We start from the raw sequence: 21858 nt of genomic DNA, 5'->3' as shown, positions 1-21858 counted from the left end.
TAGGGAGTCACCTCAATATTGGGGTGTGATAAATACAAGATTAGCCAACTTGTACGCAAAAAAATGGCCGTACGTTATCGCTTTTGACAGCAAAACAAATTCCCTTTCATGTAGTTTCACAGGAGCATGGCTTTCACACTTGCCTTCGTTTCTTTGTATGTGAAACGCCTCTATCATCGGCTGCATTGTGCGGCCACAAAAGCCGCGCATTTTTAAACAGTGAATTACAGCTCGCTTGTCTTCCATTGGTGTGGGTCGCGCAGTGCCGAGTGGTGTGCGGATATGCATTCTTTTGAAGTGACCTCCGGTGCTCCATGAGCCGTGCATTGATGAACCTCCCTGATTTGCCAATATATACGTCGTCGCATGATAAAGGTACTGAGTAAAGAATGATGATTTGATTTGATTATGAGGTTTAACGCGACGACTATACACAGGTGACGGGCGCGGCGTAATTGGGGGCTCCGGAAGAATTTTGACCACCTGGGGAAATTTAGCGAACGAGTAAATAATGCCGGTACCAGAGAACAAATGGTGAAAGATGTTTAACATTGCAAGCGCTGCCAGACTGCTGTCCGGACAACTCCGCTTCCACCAATTTTCAAAGACTGCCAAGCTTATTCGGAGAAGAAAAAAGCACCAAACTCGGTAACGTTCCGAAACATTCTTCAGGCCATCCGACAAATAGTGCATGTACGGTATCACAACAATCTTATTCCTCACCACCGGACGACCATACTTCCCAGACTCCTCTGTTGAATTCACCACTTTTATTAGTTTCTGGGCACTCCTGTGCGATCTGTGTTCTGGGAAACCTGCCCCGATAAGCGTGGTGATCTGCGCCAATTATCTGCTCTCACTTTTATGCAGACGACTTTCACGCAGCTGACCTTATAACGCCGCAAAAGATGTTCCACTTTTTACTAGTTTGGAGTGCCTTAATGTGAAACTTCGAAGTGGCTTTGCGGGCCTAGGACAGTATTCCGCGCACATATGTTCTGGTTCCAAAGACAAACGTAAGTACAGGAATTGTAGCTGGCTGTCCTTCGGAAGCTCACATGGGAAACTAAGCTCGAACCCTTGCTCTTTGAACTGTTTTAACAAATAACCACTCGACCTGATATATTGCAGTTATCCTAGTGCTTGTGCCCTAAGTAACTGGTGATTGATATATTTTTTGACCGACAGAAGTGAACGAGTTCATTTGTCATTTTTATAAAACTTCGTTTGATACAATTCGGCGCGTATATAAAACTATTGGAAACACTGATTTTTTCAAGTTGCAGAGGACATCAGCGCTTGTGTGGCTTAAAAGCGTATTTGACAAACCTGTCCGCCTTGACGCACCCCACGTGCACATCTTTCTAACGCTCTAATAAAAGAATTGCAGAACAAATCAAACGTGTCAGGAGGCTAACAGATCTGAAGGATACCAAACCATCGCTATTTTCTAAAGGAATGCACGAAATTAAACTGACAATGATTTCACATTGAAAACTACGGTTGTAATAATTGCTGCTCTCTTTCTTTTTAGCGTTGGCAGTTATGGTTGTGGAAGTTTAGGCAGTTAGCTTTGAAACCCACCTCTAGCCTTACGTTACTGAGACCGAACAGCGTAGATGTATAATTAGTTGCTCAGTAGATTAGGATTTTTCGAAGCGAACCATTACATTGCTCTGGTGGCTGTGTGTCTGGCTAGGCGGCCACGTCTGTCCACCGCGCGACTAAAAATGTGTTTGTGCAAGCGTAATCTCTCCTATGTGTCATTTTAATTTTCTCTCTGCTACTGTGAGAAAGAGGAATGGCAACTAACTGCGTACCAAGCAACGTCGAACTGCTTGTAAACCAAACGGCGGATACTGTTTGACGACGTTGTAACTCAGCGCCGTTCAAAAGGGGCAGGTACAAGTACTTCCCGCTAAAAGGTCTGAATTTTGTTGCAACAATATTAATGTAACTGCAGCACTCTCAGTAAACACGGGATTAAGAGTTTTTACACAGAAATAAGTGCCTTTACAGAGAAATTGTGGAGGTAGTGTGTTGTTCTCAAATTCGTGCCAACTACTCAGTGCGAACATGCGGTACTACTGTCCTTCTTCAGAGAGACTGATGTATGTGCAGTTTTTTGTCACGTTTGTTCAATGAAGGGGCATACGCTCCACAGAGAATTGTGCTCAAGTCTAGATGCCTTCCGTAGTTTAGATGGACAAGTCTAGCTGACAGCCTGCAAGTCTACTCAGAAGAAAAACAGCAATGTCACCAGACTCAACCACTGGTAACTTTATTGCACGTAAGCCACGTGGAGTGTGTACTGTTCCAACTTGAAGAAAGCCCTCCACGTGAGCCGTTTCATTGTTTCAGACGCGCCTGCTAGTAACCAACAGCCCCCGCCTACCGTTCTGCGTTGACCGTTGGGTGCTGATGCACGAGAAGAGAGCAGCAATGTTCGAGGACCTGAAGACATTGAAGGAACACCCAGGAGTCCCAGTAACGTTGCTAGAGGATCTGTATGCCCCAAATGAACTTGAAGCAACGAAGGACGGCGGGTAGGGTTTTCTATTTCAGATATTAAGTGCGAATGCACTTCTTAAGCGACCCGGAATCACGCGTCCACCGCCGTCCGTCCGTCCGCACCGCATACCCACTTAGGGCGATTGGCCAAGAAGAGTTCCTAATTTCTTTAGCACATACCCACTTAGGGCGATTGGCCAAGTAATCTGAATCACGCGTCCACCGCCGTCCGTCCGTCCGCACCACATACCCACTTAGGGCGATTGGCCAAGAAGAGTTCCTAATTTCTTTAGCACATACCCACTTAGGGCGATTGGCCAAGAATCGGGCGTGAGAAGGGCTAATGCACCCGCTTAAAGGAGTACTGACACGAAATTTCAAAGCTGAGATCCGCTCTAGCAATCAAGTACAACGACAACACAAATAGGTGTCTGTGAATAAATGCATCTTTCTTTCTTTGTAGTTGTGTGTGTGTGTGTGATCTCTCTTTCGCGAACATTACCGAACCGCGCAAATTCAACTCCTGCATTCGCACTTTCACATTCTTCCCCTCGGGGAAATGCGGGGAAATTTTCTTCATTACCTTCACAATGAACCTTGAAGCAGCGTCACGCAATCACTAGAACAGATGGATCATGCACAGCACCACCGTAATCTCGTAAACACAAGTGGATGAAAACGATTCGCTTTGAACGGAAAAACCACCTTTGAGTTATATTTTGCGGATAGGATAGAGCACCCTGCTAGCCATCTCGTGTCTGACGCTTCGACTAGATTGAGCCCGTTAACAGGAAGCTGAAACCGGTCGTTTTGTCTGCTTCAAAAACAGCACAGAGGCAAAAACAAAAGATGTTCATCAGTCTTGTTCGCCACTTATTTCTTCCCTGCCGCTGCGCTTTTTTTGAAGCTAAGGTTTTTATGCCTCATTGGCGGCGTAGATAATAATACCAAAGCGCACTTCAGGAAACACAAAACCTACTTTACGCAATAGGTTTTCACAAAAAGCATGTGACAATAATGATGAGGATGATTAAACGCGAAGAAACTAAAAAAATGCTTCCCGTGGTTGGAGTCAAACCTATCTGCCTCGCGTTATGAAGCCGGCGTCTATCTAATTGCGCCCTTCAGAGACGGTCGAAGCATTTGTCGACGGTGTATCTTCCGTGCAAAGTGTAACCATCCACTCATCCTCTAAGCTATTCGGACTGTTGAATAAATCGAATTGAAACAAATCAATAGCAAACGTGCACTTAATTTCCCGTAAAGAAAGCTTCGCGTTTCAACCCTGCTTTTGTTAGATGAAAGGACTTCGATTTTTCTTAGTAGGCAAAATGTCTACCAAGTAGCTCAACGTCAAGCTCGTTTCGATATGTCGCAATCTCCATCGTCAGCTGAGTACGCCTTGCGACAAGCCATCATTTGAGCGAAGGCTCTTTAACTTGCATTTTAATCCGCGTATCTAAGCAGAAATACAGACAGCGAAGCGTGTATGTTGTTACATTTATATATTGCGGAGCTCAATTTGCGGGACTTATGGTGATAATTTCGCGCCCAGTATAGGCAACGGTTTTCACATTCCCATCAGCTGTCAACACACATTCTTCTATAGATATAGTAGAAGTCCAGAAAATGTTTTTACATTTTGTTTTACAGCAAAAACCGCTAAAAGAAGATACAGTCCACAGACACCTAAGACATCGCTATAGCAGTAGGCGGTTTGATCTAAGTCAATACCATATATAGTATGACACTATTGACAAAACAAGAGGACAGCGAGCAGAAGGCAGCACGTAGTTTACTAAAACAATATTTAGCTACAATTTACTTTCTATAAAATAATGACATCTCGAAAGGGCGAAAAATTTATAAATGTAAATGAAGGAGCTACCCGCTCTCCAGCAGGTCGATCACTCAAGTAGGCGTACTTGGAATACCCGAAACATAGCGAGTCAACACCAGCATTTGTCCTTCACTGCCCTTCTGAGAAGACGGTCCGCCTGAGAGCGAGCTCCGCCGTTGTCACTTATGCTGCTTGTACGCAGAACTAAAGCGTCTAGAGTAATCACTGCTCCTTATTGACACATCTAGATAGTGAACGCACTCTGCTCTTGCTAAGTTCTGAGATCGTGCCGACACGGTCGAAAATCGGCGACGCGAGAGCATAAAAGCCAAATCATTTACTGTCATTACGCCTCTCTTTTCGAACACGCGTTGTCACCAGCCCGTTTCTACTCTGGCTCCGGCATAATTCTAGGAAGTTTCAGTGAGCTAAGGAATCAGAAGTGTGGTAACTTGCACACTGAAAAAAAATGGTTAGAAAGGCCGTAAAAAAATGGTCCATCACAGCAGCATGTTTTATCTGTAAAAATTTTATAGTAAAAAAAACATCAGTGATTAAGCTTCGAACATCCAAACTAAAATCAAAATCGTGAACAACTCCTCGTGGACGTTGCTTGTTATTCACGTTTGGTGACAGGACTATCCCAGCAGTTTTTATTACTCCAGCGCACAGTTGATCTAAATCATATTGCAGGTGGCACTTGATGCTACCTGTGTGTAGTACTGTGTTATGCTATATAAGATTTATAGACTCTGCATTGTGCCCATGCACTCTTTATGCTGTTGAACACGTTTTGCCAATTATTTATTTTCGCAGAGCTACCCACGACGGCACCGCCAAGTCGTCTGCTTTTCGCTTCTGTGTTATACTTTGCATAAGAAAATGCCCATTATAAATAAGGTCAAAGTTAGTGTAAATAATTACCGACAGAGTTCCGTTACGAGAAAATTATACTTGACGTTCGTATTGTTTCAGGTGCACCGAGGGAGACTTCACGAAAGAACAAAAAGAATTCAGGGTCGTCAAAGACGAAGGAATGTTGTCGGAAAAGGTAAAAAAGGAGATATCTGGGCCCCTTTAGGATAAGCCTGTTTAAGTGGTTCCGGTACCATGTACAACTTCCTTAGAGCTCTGTAGAATCAACTTCGCCCAAAGATCCTTGGATCTTGTACAGTGAAATTGCCATCTAAGTATGACTGATTGCTATAAATCTGTACAGGGATAAGGGCCATCGTTTCTTCGGCCTCCTAGGTTTGTTATGAGGTGTCCCAATGTTGCATTTCAAGATAACATTTTTTCGCCAATGATTGATGCGCATTGCATTAGTCTAAAGGGGGGCGTCCCTGGACATTTTAAGTAATTGATTTCCTTTATTTATGAAATACAGCTGGCTGATGAATTTACCAGGACAGTGGAGCTCCAAAACCAAAATAAGCAACACAGAGGAAAGTATGCTTAATGGGAATAGTAAAAAAAAACACAAAAAACTCTTCAAACACACACTAACATAGCCTTTGTAGAACGATTTCACTGCTGGTTACAGGTGATGGTAATGACTTGTTCAACTCATCACCACTCGGCTAGAGTACGGGTATTTATAGTAGAGTATTGCGGAGACTCAGTGACTCTTAGAAAGCCACTGCATTCGTATTTCACCATGTGCGTTTTGCTGCAACCGAAACATAATTTTAGTACATTTGAGATAGCCGCAGTTTTTTTACTATTCCAGCGTAAAAATGATAAACCGAGGCAACGAGAAACCTTGCACCCGGCGCTCGTCATTCAATGAGTCTTCTTCCTTTTTTAGGCGTTATGAATAGACATTATTTATTCTTTCTGCCCCACCTTGTTTCCGCGTCCTTCCAGGGTACTCTACAGGTCATCCTGGCATACTTCGAGTACTCTGGCGTCGATGCAGTGTTGGCACTACTTTGCTTCATTGCGAGCGCTGTGCTGGTCGCCTGCCAGCTCTTGTGCATCAAGGCCTGGGCGCTGACGATGACCAGCACAGGAACCGACCCCAGTACCTCCAGTAAAAATATGGTTGGCTTGCTGGCAATTATCTGCATTGGAGACGGTGAGTGTACTAGAGTTTCTAGGCGCGTGCATGACATGTTATACATTTAGTCAGAGAAATGCGCAATGTGTGTATGTATGTATGTATGTATGTATGTATGTATGTATGTATGTATGTATGTATGTATGTATGTATGTATGTATGTATGTATGTATGTATGTATGTATGTATGTATGTATGTGTGTGTATGTATGTATGAATGTTATGTATGTATGTATGCGTGTACGTACGGCGCAAGGAAATCTAGGCCAAAGAGCGCCAGGTCTAGATGAGTGCTTTGTGCGTAAAATATAATGCGATGAGTGCGAGGTAGACAAAAATAAACAATTCGTGTGTGGGTGTAGAAGACCATCAGTCTAAAACGTGAAAATGGTCATAATGACAGATGCAAACTATGACATCATGCGTAAAGGGCGCATGAGCCTAAAACATCTCCCTTACATTATCAAGAAATGTGAAGGTTCTGGCAAATACCAGTGAACCCTCACAACGAGTTTCATTCGGGAACATCAGTTCAGGCGGCTAAAGGAGGGTACAAAGCAGCCTAACACGTCGAGCAGCATCATCTCAGCCGCCAACATGAACAGGAACTTTAGTTACACTATTTACCAAAGAAACCAGAATACTTGCTGGTCGTTAAGGAAGCACCAAGGCGAATGCAGACAGTGGCATTGGAACTAATTCCTGATGCTGACAAGACATGCTCCGTATTACCACATTTGCAGAAATATAAAAGACAATTTTGCAAATTAAACGCTAGAAGAGAGCGATTTCAAAAATATTGACCCAGTCACGTGCGCTGTGCACGCGCACTGTTTTACGTCAAACTCTTTGGTTTTTAGAGTGTGGAAAATTAAAAAAAAAAGCCTAACAAAATCACGTTAAATACAATAATAATGAAAAGAAGGCTGGCTTTATTGTGGCATGGCATGCAGCAATCCTCGATTGTGAAAACCTGTAACCTTACGAATCAGACGTTTTTTTAAATGCGTGAGCGTTCTCTGGGCGTTAGCTTTGAAAATCGTTTGGTTATAGACTTTATAATGAAGAAAGTACTTAAGTTTCGAAAATAGGTTGTATGTCTAAAGCCAAGACTAAGAACCAAATAATGGAAGCGAAAGACATGGATATGTCGCCGATGTAGCGTCTAAGTGCCAATTCAAACGTATAATTCGATGTAAAAAAGGATACCACGCATAGTGTGATGCCAATTTCGTGACAGAAAATAAACAAAGAAGATGTTGGGTGCACAGCAGACTTCAGAGGTATACCAAACACCTCATAGCTGCATCCACGTTAGGCATAACCGGGGATTGCGCTGGTTGGTGGTGATTTGTTGCTTGAACAGCTCAATAAAAAACGGCAGAAAAAGTTACACCGGAAGCACATGTTATGTGTGTTTACTTATGTTGTGTTTTTCTGAAGTTCAGACAATGCACCCTCCTGGTCATATGCTTCCGGGAACGGGGCAGAAAAAATTTGCTTGTCAACCAAGTTTTTTCGACGCCTTGGTTATAAGCCAGCGAGCGACCATATAAAATAACCTTTAGTGTACCCAAGTTGTTTTGCTTACCCCGTGGCATGACAAACAAATAAACGATGTTTGAAACGATGTCATTCGGATTGAGCATAACATAGACAATTTTTCAATACAGTATCTTTAGAAAAGACACCAACCATGTACATGTAATTACTCTGGAAGCTAGTTTTACCTGCATATGTTCGGGGTGTACAGACACAAGGCGAAAATGAAAGTAGCGCTATATATTCTGTTTGTAAAGAGTTGAGGCAATATTTGTAGAATGCCAGAAGCACAGACGCAACGAACCCAGTTGCTGCGGGCAGTCCTACTTTTAAATTGTTATGTCATATAGAAAACGCAGATCATTTAACAAACCTGAAAGAATTCAGAGGCGGGCCGTCCGGTTCATATTTAATCGTTATCGCTGACATGTCTCGCCAACCAGCTTAATTCGCTACCTCCGGAAAATTGACCAATTTTTAGGCGTCCAAAATTTTTTTTCCTGATAAAAAATTGGTTAGGCACTAATTACAGGAATACAACACGCAGATCATTTAACGGCCTTTCCAATAACACCAGTTTTTTCAATGATTTTATATATCATAGCTAGAAAAAAATATAAACATCAAAGTGTTTGTCAAGTTGTCAAAAAAATTATAAAAAATATTTATGGAAACTATAAGTTTTTCATTGCTTCGGGGCATCAGCTTTATACAAGCGAGGCGAACCCCACGCACAAGAAAGAGTAAAAAAGTAAGCTACCTCTACAACGCAAAAGAAAACGCAAAGCACCCGCGTCGGCGGACTGCCTCGAAAGCGCGTCATCCCTATTTCATATTTGCCGCGCTTTCGAGGCGCTTTTTCAAAGAAAGTGCTACGAGTTGTGCCGCGCCTCCGCCAGATGGCGCCACGGGTCCCGCGACTGAGACAAGACGCGGTGAACCATCCCCCTCGCGAGGGGCATGATCAAATGCAGAGCATTTCCGGGGGCGCAAGACGTTAAGTAGTTTGCGTTACGTTAATGTTGTTGCACTTGCGGCAACTACTGACGAGAGAGCGCTCGTCAGCAGTAATTTGAATGAGTCAGCGATATAAGGCGCGTTCATAGCGTCCAATTCTGTGTCGGCTTTGTGGCGCAGTGGGTAGAGCACCATGTACATTGCCTTCCGCCCGCAGGGTCGAGGGATCGAAACCGGGCGCCGGATAGCATTTTTTTTATATAGTAGGGAGGGGTGCGGTGCCGACTACGGACGTCAACGCGGGTGACATCGTGAGTTACTGAAATGCTCTGAATTTAAAAGCAGTTGTGTGTATCAAACCACCGTTAGTAGAAAAATTAGAATATAGATTTTGTACGGAAACATTTCAAAAACACGCCCTAGATAAAATGTCGACTTGCACGGAACAGATATAAAAAGATATAAAGATATGTCAGGTATAAAAAGAAGTTTTAGCACGCACGGTGCTCGGGTCATGCGGTGAAGCCCACCCTCTAATTCAAAATGCGCAATTTGGGGTGGTTCCCTGGAATAAATCTGGCGATTTGACATTATCAGAGGCACCAATTCGCCCCCACATAACGTAAAGTCATCTTGTCAATGACTGACTTTGCATTTACAGCGAGCACAATAATTGGGACAAGCACGCGATGCTGGAAAAAACATGCATGAAGTTGAAAACGGAACGCCGTGGTTGATGCTTGTTGACGTTCACGGTCACTTATCTCTCAAAACACAAAGCTGAGCTTTATTATCATCTTCTTACTCGCAATTGTAGCCTTGCTCACAAAAATGAGGTACGATACGCTAGAATATTGCCCTGCGATCTTTGGCCGAGTAGCAGTTGCGCGACGAAAAAGATCAGCACAACGAGCCTTCTCTATTGCAGCGCCGTCTAACAGTTTTCAAATGAAACAGTACAAATACTTACTGGAGACTCCGTCTGAATAGACAGTTCAACTAAGCAGCAACATTAGACACCCGGATATACCCTCGCATGTACCCTCGCATGGAAACGAAACTGGAAGGCGAACAGCTGGCAGTGTAAGGACGGTTTGAAGCGCTGTCCTCGGCGGAACAGATATCTGACGACTGGGTGTGATCTTTTGACTTGCATCTGAAGTTCTTATCGCAGAAATCCGGTTAGGGGGGGGGGGGGAATCAAGAGCCGCGTGCTTTGTTCGAGGATCAGTCTCGGACGCTCCAGGCGCCATGGCAGGTAGCCTTGAAGTTGGGTGACTGCGTAGTAGCGCTAAATATAAATTTCGCGATGCAGAAACGAAACCGAAGCGGTTGTAAACTGTTCGCCAATGGTCCTGAGGTCAGTAGAACTACCACAGAACTTCGAACAACGTGCGCAAAGGCAGTAAAACTGCCCAAATTCATAAAGAAGCTCTGCAACCAGGCACTGCTTGACATTTCCAGCCAATTTCTGGGATTATTACTGTCAGAGCGCGAACCTGACGACCGAAAATCGTCTGGTGGTTCACCATTCACGCCCTGATAGCAAAAAAACAAACGCTGGTGCAGAGTAATTACGAGTGACCCGCATTCTTCGTTCGTAGCAGTGACGCGCGATGACCACCCCCCTTTTACACACCCAGGTGATTCAGAAGCATGTCAAAAATCACGTTTCCGTTGCAAAACTGAAAACAAAACTGATTTTAAAAGGCCATTTTCTGATCCAACTCCGAACAGCTTTACTAGTTCGAGCAACGCCTGGAACGCTATGAAAAGGCGCTCCCAAAGTATCGATCAAATTGATCGATTTTGAATAGGCGCGGTCGCGAAAGAGTTAATGGGAACAAACATCACGAAGTTACAGAGCTGCCGAAAACTAACAGGAATAAAATTTCTTAATTAACTCTGGAACAGTGAACTTGCACGTGACCCCACACCCATCTTCACCTTTTGCCCCACAGACCCACCAGGAACTATTGCACTCTTAAGTTTAACTCGTTGTTTGCACGCACAAACAAATTCAAATATTCTTTCTTCCCCCGTACATTAAGTGATTGGAATGGCTTGCCGACCGGAACCTTCTTAGCAAATAATGTTCCTCAGTTTATTAAACAGCTTGGCGAATAAAATGCAACGCTCCCAACATACCGTGCTGGGGTTCTGTATAGCCAGCGGTGTAAGCTTTGTTGTGCGTTACTGTGTAACATCATTGCTTCATTGCACCGCTTTTTGCTGCCCTTTTCTATACATAGTTAGGAACAATATATATGAACTATGGACTGATATGCCTGTTTTTTTTCTCTTGTGTTTTCGTCGATTGTTCATTGCTTAACTCTTCTCCCTGTCAAATTTTGTATTTCTTTCCTTTCTTTTTCTCTTTCTTGCTTACGGGCGGTTTAACTCATCGATGTATCACTTTTGCTTGGGCCGCCCAAGGCCTGCAGTACTGCATAAATAAATAAATAAATAATAAATAAATAAATAAATAAATAAATAAATAAATAAATAAATAAATAAATAAATAAATAAATAAATAAATAAATAAATAAATAAATAAATAAATAAATAAACAAATAAAATAAATAAATAAATAAATAAATAAATAAATAAATAAATAAATAAACAAATAAATAAATATTACACTTCAGGGCAATCTAATTTTTCATCAATGCTCACTTTCCCCGTCACTGAGCTGTAAACTTTGCATGTCACGCTGGGAATAACAAATGAAACAGGTGTTAACTGCCCGCCCATTCAACAAAGATTCCGCAAACAATTTTTCTTTCTGTTCAAATCCTTATTGCACACGGTGGCATGGTGCGGGACTCTATGCAGTTATCTTCAGGTTGGGATCTGGTGCTTTGCTGGCCGCTGCAAGCAGACGCTGTTCTCTGAGTCTACACTCCGAGATGCTGCGACGGATCGCGGGTAGTCCACTGTCCTTCTTCGATGCCACTCCCCGTGCAAGGATCCTCAACCGCTTCTCTATGGATCTTGAAGTTAATGACACTCGCGTGTTTGTGGCCTACAAGCAGCTATTCCAGAACGTGCTCTGTGTTGTGACAAGATTGGGCGTAGTTGGCAGTCAAGCACCGATAGTATTTGGCCTGGGGTGTGGTGCAGTGATTGTGCTCATCTTCGTCATGGTAAGCATCGTTGTTCCACTCCGTTCTTTCAATTTTTGGACATAAATTTCAAAAATTCATTATTCTTGATCTGACGTCAGTCTAATAGCATGAAATACTACGCCATACGCATGTTTTTGGTACTATCAATACTTTTATCGTACTTTTCTTCTGACCAGTACAAGACTCCCAAAACAAATTCATTTCAGATATCGGCACTCTTTTGTGGTAAACAGATACTTTGGTGCGTCACTCGGCTGGTGTACCTCATTTTTAAACCATTTCGAGATGGCACTGCAGCATATACAACGCAAAATTACGGCAGTTACTTGCGAATGGAAGTCGTTGTCATCGTCACAAATTAGTCAACCACAGTGGGCATGTTGATGAGCCAAGATCCAGCCTTAGCCTTAGGTTACTCTAACGAAGCAATGCCAAACTTAAGCAGTCACGACGCTAATCACTGAAAAGTAACATATGCCTAACGTTCGGCCATCGCATGACCAAAGGAAGCGTCAAGCTGCAGCATAAACTCTACCGCCGCTACAGGGCCCGTCGCAGCCATGTCGATGTCATTCTGGCGCATGCCCCCATTCGCCGCCAATGAGGATTCTGTTTAGGTGTTCTGGACTATACGAAGCTAATGAAAATTCTTGGGACTGTTCCGCACTTCCAATGAGAGCTTTGGACGGGTTCTGGCAACGGGGATTTAGGGACACCGATTTGTTTGCCAGCTGAGATATGTAATGTGAATGATGCGTGAGTTATCTGCGGCGTAATGACAGGTACGAGATACCAACCTCGCGGTGTATTGCGTAAGTTGTGCCACATGATCAAATTCAGTAAACCAAATACGTGGGCGTACACTTTTGTGCCAGCAAAAGTATTTGTTCAGGATAATTAAAAAATGCTCGATCCTTACGCCAAACCGACATGGTTGACCAGCGAAGCTGAAAAGGACCGACACGGTGTTCATCTCAATTCATGTTTATCACACGGATAGTGCAGAGCGTTTCTGGGCTGTGTTGCACAATTATTAGTGACGCGCCCATTTAAATAAAAAAAATGAACCCACTATCGACTGACGGGCTGCACAATCGGCCCAACGTTCACGCTTGCTCAACGTCGCAGGTCAGATCTTTCGCAGTGATGGCGGAAGGAAGCAGTGGGTGGACTACAGGCGCTGTTCGCAGACCCGTTCTTAGTACGCGACATTTCTCCCTTTTTCTCCCTCACACTTGGCGTGTGAGGACCCACGCTGGGAAAGAACCAGACCTTTTTCCTCTACCTCTGTCCCTCTTGTTACGTGGGCATTCCACCCCGACGCTGCGAGACGATTTGCAGACCCGTTGTCAGATGTTTGCAGGACATGATTTCGACTGTCGATGTTTAATTATCTGCTCTCTGGTGGCGAAACTACTGGTAGGCGGACAGTGAGGACATACGTAACCATAATTATTCGCTTACAAATCCAAATTAATTCATGAGCCCCAAGAGCGCAAAGACATTAACATTGAAACTCAAAATCGTGTGCTGCAAATTTTGACCTCGGGTGCACGCCACGAACACGCGCTACTGCCATTTGACAGACGCGGCCATTCCTATCATCTCGCTCCAACTCCTTTCCAACTGGTCTCTTCGCATTGCGAGTTGTTTCCTGCGAGCTGCCATCCTGGACACGGACGGACGAAATTTTTTAGTCAACGTTCATGCCATTCAGATTCCGCTACATTCTGACCTGTCGTTCATTTCAGCGGTACTTCGTACCCGCCACAATGATCGGGCGGCTGTACGAGAGCACCCGGGCGTCACTGGTGCTGCACCACCTGATGGAGACGCTGGACTGCGTCGGCCTCATTCGCTGCTACGGGGTGATGCGCCAGTTCTGTGCTCGCTTCCGGCGCCTCCTCGACGACTTCCTGGAGGCGTACAACATGTTCGCGTTCTGCTTCTCCTTTAACCGCCTGCTTGTCACCGTCTGCGGAGTCGTCATCGTCGTCCTCACGGTGCTCATCGTCATTGTACCAGGACACGAGGACTCTGCAGCCAACACGGGCCTCTCGCTGCTGTCGTCACTCACGGTACCACGTTCATTTCTTCCTAGCTACTCACTCTAAACAGAAACTGAAAGCGTAGCAACGTTAACGCACTTAAAGCTAGCCTGCGTAAACAATCTTAATAATAGAGTAGGAAATTCGGACGCAAAACCTTTGGACAACATGCATAAAACGACTTTCTCAAAGAAACACGCGTTCTAAAGCTACCAAACGTAAAACGTAAACCTAAAGCTACCAAACGTAAATGCACCTAAATCGTAAACTTAACATTAAACTTAACGTAAAAGTTAACGCGTAACATTGTTAATGGGCTGCAAGTATCCTAGCTATCCAAGCTATGAAGCACCGCTGCGGACAGCGCTAATCCCACTGGTACGCTCTTGCAGGACTGTAAAGTGCCGTTTTTTCATTAAAGTTGGATCGCTCGCTGTCGTAATGGGGGAGCAAGCAACCTCGTTGATAAAAGGGTTGTGGAAATTTGTTACCGACGCAAATGCGGCTTTACGAAAAGAAATGAAAGACGAGAACGGTTCCTTCAAGAGACCACTTGAAGATGTTGTGCGGGATATAGACAATATGAGCAAGACTTTTGAGAAACTGTCAAAAACACAACAAGTTAATCCGATGTGATGCTTGTCCAGTTCAATGCAGAAATTAATATCGGAGTGATCTGCAAGCCACCTGGCTTTCGAATACAGGTTTTTCTCACAAAATTCGAAAAAACATTGCAACAATTTGCCACAGTGAACAAAAAGGAGATTATTCGCGGTGATTTTAACCTTAATACAGCAGATTCTTCTTGCACTACTTATCAAAACTTTCTCTCCCCATAAGGCTTTCAAAACCACATGACACCCCCTACAATAGTGACTGACATTTTTTTCTCAATCATCGATCACATTATGTCTAATTTTTGCTGGACTCAATAGAAACGTGCGTCATTGCGGAAAATGCCGCTTTTCCGCATCCTACCTACATCATTGCTCCAAACACTCACATTTCTAACGTTAAACCTACAATAATTATTCACAACGATGGGACTATGAAACCACAGGAACAATAATTCAGCAAAAAACTTCAACGAAGATATGGGTAAAGAAATTAACTTATTTTTTGAACGATTTTCTATAACATTATGATCAAGCTGCATCAAAGAATCCTACAGCTCAAGTAGAGCCTTGCATGTCTCGACTCACATTTGTGCCTGGATGACAACTGACTTACTTAAAGTGATTAAAATCGGGAGGTCACTTTCTGAGTAAACTGAAACACAAAGATAATATTTATTTTAATGAACAATATATAATACCACCTAACTAAGCACTATCACTTATTCACTAGCAGGAAAAATATTACTATTGTAATTTATACTAAAACATAGTGAAACCTCAAAAGAAATCTCGCGCATTATGAACTCGGTTAAAACGCCTTCGTACAATGATTACCATACTACCTGATTTGAGCGTCTTAAAATACGACCCTGATACTCTTGTAGCGCAATTCTAAGACTTATTTATTAATATAAGGAACAACCTAAGTAATACCTTCAGTAATGAGCAAACCCAAATCTATTTCCGCCGAATATTAAGATCTTTCCTTTCAGAGAGATAACCGCCCCAGAAATAATCGATGTGACTAGAGACGGCAATCATATAAGGAATAGGTCATGACGAAATATCGATTGACATATTAAACGAAAACAGTGATATTTCGTGCTAACCAATGAGAAAATTATTTATTACATCTTTTTCGACTGGAACGTAGCCCAAGCAGCTAAACATAAAGAGAGTGGTGCCATATTTAAAAGTAAGTGACCCCCAACTTGGTTGAAAACTACCGTACTATAACAAGCTTATGGTATACTATGTTGTTTAAGAAGCCATTAGCACGGAAGTTAATAGAATTTATTAGAAAATATATCTTAACAATAAAACTACACGGTTTTTGCAAAGTTAAACATCCACAACTGCAGTCAGCGAAGTTACAGAAGTAATTAACCAAGCCCTAAGTAACAATTGTTTGACAATAGGCACATTTTTTGATACTCGAAAGGCATTTGATTCCGTTGACCACAACCTTCTGTTGCAAAACCTTGACCATCATAGATTTCGACAGCTAGCCTGTGACTTTTTCCGCAGCTATGACAAACTAAAAACAGTTCGTGCATATAGCCGATTGAAAATCTGACTTAAAACCTGCCAAAGCTAGGGTACCACAGGGGTCTGTACTCGGTCCCATATTATTTACTCTGTTTATCATCATCATCATCATCATCATCATCATCATCATCATCATCGTCGTCGTCGTCGTCATTATTATCATCATCATTATCATCACCACCAGGCTATCTACGCCCACTGCAGGGCAAACCCTCTCCCATTAATCTCTAATTATCCCGGCCCTGTGCCAACTGCGACCAATTTATTACCGTTCACTTATTGATCTCATCAGCCCATCTAACTTTCTGCCACCCCCTGCCATTCTTACATTCTCTAGGGATCCACTTTGTTACCCTTATCTTGCCCTTACCATTACCCTTGCATTTAACGGTTATCTTGCCTTCGCAATACATGCCCTGCCCACGCCCATTTCTTCTTCTTAATTTCTTTGCTCCCTGACCAACTCCGCTTTCTTCTTGTCCCTTAATGTTACACCTATCATCTTCCGTTCCGTTGCTCGCTGAGTCGTCCGCAATTTAAGTTTAACCCTCTTAGTGGGGCTCCAAGTTTCTGCCCTGTAGGCGAGTACCGCTAAGATGCAGCTGTCATAGACTTTTTCCTTCATGGACAATGGTAGGCTGCCATTCATTATCCGAGAAGGTCTGCCGCTGTTTATCAACGACTTCCCAAATTCTCGAAGACACGCTGACACCACTATCTATGCCGATGATACAGCTTTACTGATCCCTGATAGCAGTTTTAAAAAAGCCGAAACTTTAGCAAACAAAAAATTCCGGAATTTATTACAGTGTTTTGCCACTAAAAAGTTAGCTCTTAACATTAAAAAACAAATTTTCTAGCATTATATTTTCGCGGAAAAATGTAAAAGTAGACCGTAAATTATTCTTACAAAATACTGAACTTAGTAAGGTTGACCGACACAAATATTCAAGGGAAACCATTGACAAATGAGTAAGCTGGGCACCGCACATAGGAGAGCTTAGCAAAACGTTGCCGTTTGGTTTTTACACAATTATTCAAGCGGGCATACACTTTCACAGAAAAACGGCACAAATTATGTACTGTAGTGTTCTCCAATTTCACCTAAAGTACTGCATAGACTCTTGGGGATTCACATACGCGTCATGCAGCGCCATTATTGGACACTCTAAACAATAGGGATCAGAATAATGACATGAACCTCCACCCCTGCACCATCACCCCTGATGTTTTCAAAACCAAAAATCTTGCATTTTACTGTAGCAAAAGAATTCAAGGCAACATTACTAGCTCAAAAATGCTAAAAACACCTAACCGGTCATTCAATTTAATACAACCTAAATTAGTCATCAGACACGCCAACCAATGAAACTTTAATCTACCAAAAACACACAATGTATATGGTCGCCGCACTTTTGGGAGCCAAACTATTTGTTAATATATTATTCGAAATAAAACAAGACACACACAGCACTCATTCGTTACAAAATACTTCATGTCAGAGCTTTACACTTCACGATAATAAAATGCATAATATATTTTTCTCGTGCACATTATATTTCACCCTTTATATTTTGTGTTTGCATTGTTTTTTGTGAATATTATGTTATGAATTCATTAGAAGCCACGTCAGCTAAGGAATCGGATGACTCTTGACCTTTTTTGCAGCTATGATTTTCTTCATGAAATAAACACTTCTGAGATTTCTGAAAGCTAGCCTGCACAAACAACCTTAACGGCAGAGCAGGCAAGCCAACCGCTAGAGCCCTCAACAACGTGCCGAAAATGGCGTTCACAAAGAAGCACGGGTTAGCGCGGATATCAGGACACGCCGGAATTGAAGGAAACTACACTGACGACGACACTGGGGAAACGATACACAGCGAACCGCGCCCAATAAACTAGGCTAACTTTAGTCAATTTGCGTACATACAGCGAGCACATCAGAGTAAACATTCCTCACTCCTGTTGAGGGTAACTCACCCACAGTTCTCAGAGTTTTGTTTTGAGGATTAAATTATTGAATGCGGTATAATATCGAAACTATGACCAAATGCGACCCTGTTTTTGAAACTTTCCCTGACACCTCATCCCACCTCCCTTTTTTCAGTCACTGATGCCTTCAAAAATACAATTCCCTTTTTACAAGCTAGTTTACGGAACACCTCGTCTAACGATGTACCAGACAAAACGAAGCTGTTGTCTGATGTTTTACTGCAAATCGATCTGCACAGGTTCCCTTTGCTATGGCGGGAGCTTTCGCTGTCCTCTTTTGGAGTACACAGGGAGGCGTTGCTTACGAGCGGACTCTGGAATACACTGAGCTACCCATGGAGCAGGTGAGACTTTTTAAAAACATGTCTTGCACTTCCCTAGACACTGCTTCCGCCCCTATCCTCCGTCGCGCGTACACAAACTGCCAATTCCTGGCGGAGCAAAACAGATGACGTGCAAGAAAACACAGACAACCCACAAGCTTACTTCACTCAGCTTTGCCACAAACTCGGTGGTATTGCTACGGGAAGATACCGCCGTCAAAAATAGCCATATTTCGCATAAAACCACAAAGTTCCAGTAAACCACAGGCAATTTAACAATAAAAATAACGCTGTATGGAATGTGGAAGCAAAGGACATTTGATTCCTGCTTATTCACAGCTGTGCGCATACCGGCATCAAGTTCCCACAGTTTAAAAGGACAGGTGTTTACACTTTACGTTCCACCGTCCAGTGTTTCCAGAAAACTCACCACAGCCGAGCGCACGTAAGCGTGCGCCTTCTGAGGAGCGCCCGGCGTCGTCGAGGCTCGCGCGTGGGCTTCGCCACGTGAGGGGCTCTTAAAAATACCAAGACAAAATACGGAGAGCACGTGAACGTGTGCCCCCTGAGGAGCTCCCGTAGTCGGCCAGCCCGACCTCGAAGAACACTCTTCAGAGCGTCCTTGCCGTGACATCTTGCGCGCGGTTCTCCAAGCCAGTTCACGTGAGTTCGCGCCTAAAATAGGAAGCAAAAGCGGTCAGTTCCGGAATCGTGCTAGCGCGTGTTGTAGTGCGTGCTAAGGCACTAGAACACGCGGAACTGGAACTTCGGCAGAGATGTTAAAAGCTGCGACGAAAACGATCCGGGCCTGTCAGTCATAGAGAACGTTCAGTGAAAAATTCAAAAACTCATTTTGAGGCGCAAAAACAGTGTTTCTGACGAAGGGAGAGAAGACGGTAGCTCTGCTGTTTCTCCAGCCTTGCACCACTAACGCAAGCTGCCGCATTTTTCGCCGTGTGTCTTGAAGCCTGGAGAAGACCTTGATAGCACGGCAAATACTATATACTCAAAGCAAATTGAAATGCTATCTGAATCATTATATACAATCTCACAACGTGATGGCGCCACAGGTTAAACTGCACGCATGAATATCTGCCAAGCCATCACTTTGCACAAAGGCGATTTATTGCTGACGCCCTTAAACACGACGCATAGTACACATTAAGCTTGCAACTATTTGTCGTTTCAAGCACTTATTATCGCTACAAAGTGCGGCATATGCAATTTACGGGCAGGGGTTGCCAATTTGATCTTGCCAGGTATGCTGAACTAACCTGAACAATTCCGCGAAATCGATGTCCGACCGAACCGCCCTTTGTTTCTAGCGGGGAATGCGTACGCAGATGAATGTACGAACAATATTTCAACTAAGAACTGCGAGATGCCTTTCACCGCATCCGGTATTTACCAGGCCTTAAGAAAGCTTGCTGACAGCGCACGCATTTTCTACGTTTTCTTTCTTTTACATCGGTTTCCGAGTACTTGAAACACTTTTTTAAAACCGATTTAGCTGGAGTAGTGAGCTGACAGACAGACAAATATTTCGTTAGATTAGTTTCAATAACAAAAAAATCAGAACCCACATGAAGACAGCCACTGCGGCCTCTATGTGATTCCTCGCGTCTGTGTCCTTTCGAATGAAACAAAATGAAATTTTACCAGTTTGCATTTGGCTTATACAAAGCGATTGCTGTAACTATGTACAGTATAAAGAAAGGGAAAATATTATATGACTTATTTTTTGCACGTGTTGCGGGCAGCTGCGTGAGCATATCCTGCATATCTTCCTAACACAAAAGACCGCCCCAATCCCTGCGGGGCTTGTGTAAATCTTTGGAGGTTTCATGCTGCTGACCTCACATGGCGTGTAAGTAGCCAAATTGAGTTAAGCAAAATTACAAACTGTTTTTTTTTTGTCACCGGCACGATTGTTGAAGCTTTATTCGAATAGCGAACTCAAACACCGGAAATGTGCACTCGGCGATTGTGCGCCGAAGAAACTTTTACGATAATAGGAATGTATTACCATTATAAATACGCAGCACGCCCAACATCCATACTACATATGGCTGAAAGCATAGAAAACGACGAAGAAAGTATTGCTAACTCGCATTTTCTGACAACGATAAATATTCGGGTAAAGCTATTTGACCTAAGCTTGGGCGTATCACATTCCCCGTCGTTCAACCCGTGTTTCATGCATCGCGCAAGTTGATCCCTACAACTTCGGCCAATTTTCATTTGTATTCAGCTATTGTCACGATCCTTGCTCAACGACTAACCGAAGCTAAACGCAGTTTGTTCTCTCTGCCAATAAAAGTATTTGATTATCATCAACATGTTTCTGCCCCCAACAGGATGAAGGGCCGTTCCACTGTCACCGCGCCGTTTCGTCCGAATACTACACCGCAGTAGCCAGACCATGTTCTGGCAAGGAGTGAAACTTAGGCTAGAATAGAAGTACGGACGGAAACAGAGAAAACACAACCAGAACTTGTCTTCGTCAGCGTTCTACATGCACCAACTACCCAGAGAAGTGTTTAGTGTTGAATAAGTGTTGCTTGTGTTCTAGGCAGACTTCCCAAAATGATTTTAGTCATTTGCTAGAGCCTGGCTGCTGACAATTTATTTTTTTCTCTTTAAAAACCAGGTACTCCTACAAAACGCATATAAATGACGTGCCTCCCATTATTAACGAGGGATGAAACAGGTCTTCCTCTAATGACAAGTTTTACACCAAATGAGATCCAATGCCTCTTAAACAAAAGTCAGCAACAAGCGGCACTACAAGCCGCATACAAATGACGTGCCTCCCAGTATTAACGAGGGATGGAACAGGTGTTCCTCCAATAAGAAGTTTTCAGGCAAATGAGATCCAATTCCACTGAAAGAAACGTCAACAACAAGCGGCCAGTGCTCAGCGTTATACTGTCGCTGCTAAATGAGAGATAAGAATGTGCCTACCTCGGAGTTTGCTTTAGTAAATATCTTTTAACACTAAAGATGGACAAAAGGGAGCTGTGTGGTTTTTTTTCTCTTAGCAGCAAATGTCCGCTGAACACGCAAGTTCCGCCGACAGCCCGCACGAAGAGAGTACCTCCTTCTTCGCGGAACCTTACGACGACTACTGGCCCTCAAAAGGGCTGGTGAAATTTCAGAATTTCAGCGCCTCGTATTGCCCCGGTATTGCGGAGGATGCCCTCAAAGACATCTCTTTCGAGGCTCACCCGGGTGAAAAGGTAATGTCCACGGTTTCGAGAGTACCGGCCTTTCTCGTTGTTTTGGCAAAC

At 43.4% G+C, this 21858-nt stretch overlaps 1 protein-coding gene across 2 annotated transcripts in view; it reads left to right on the top strand.

Moving 5' to 3' along the window:
- Positions 1–21858, top strand: part of LOC144146958 (multidrug resistance protein mrp-7-like) — a 60971-nt gene that overhangs the window by 23540 nt on the left and 15573 nt on the right. The window contains exons 10-16 of one of the 2 annotated variants that reach the window (XM_077678941.1): positions 2362–2546; positions 5327–5402; positions 6218–6428; positions 11745–12055; positions 13789–14115; positions 18485–18589; positions 21613–21807. In XM_077678941.1, coding sequence (XP_077535067.1) covers positions 2362–2546; positions 5327–5402; positions 6218–6428; positions 11745–12055; positions 13789–14115; positions 18485–18589; positions 21613–21807 — 1410 coding nt within the window. Of the gene's footprint in view, positions 1–2361; positions 2547–5326; positions 5403–6217; positions 6429–11744; positions 12056–13788; positions 14116–18484; positions 18590–21609; positions 21808–21858 lie in introns of both variants that reach the window. The other variant, XM_077678940.1, reaches the window with a different exon arrangement.

The sequence above is a fragment of the Haemaphysalis longicornis genome, unplaced genomic scaffold (assembly GCF_048455015.1).
Source record: "Haemaphysalis longicornis isolate Haplotype H1 unplaced genomic scaffold, Haemaphysalis longicornis Haplotype H1 scaffold_7, whole genome shotgun sequence".
NCBI lineage: Eukaryota > Metazoa > Arthropoda > Arachnida > Ixodida > Ixodidae > Haemaphysalis > Haemaphysalis longicornis.
This window is presented reverse-complemented; position numbering and strand designations above follow the sequence as displayed.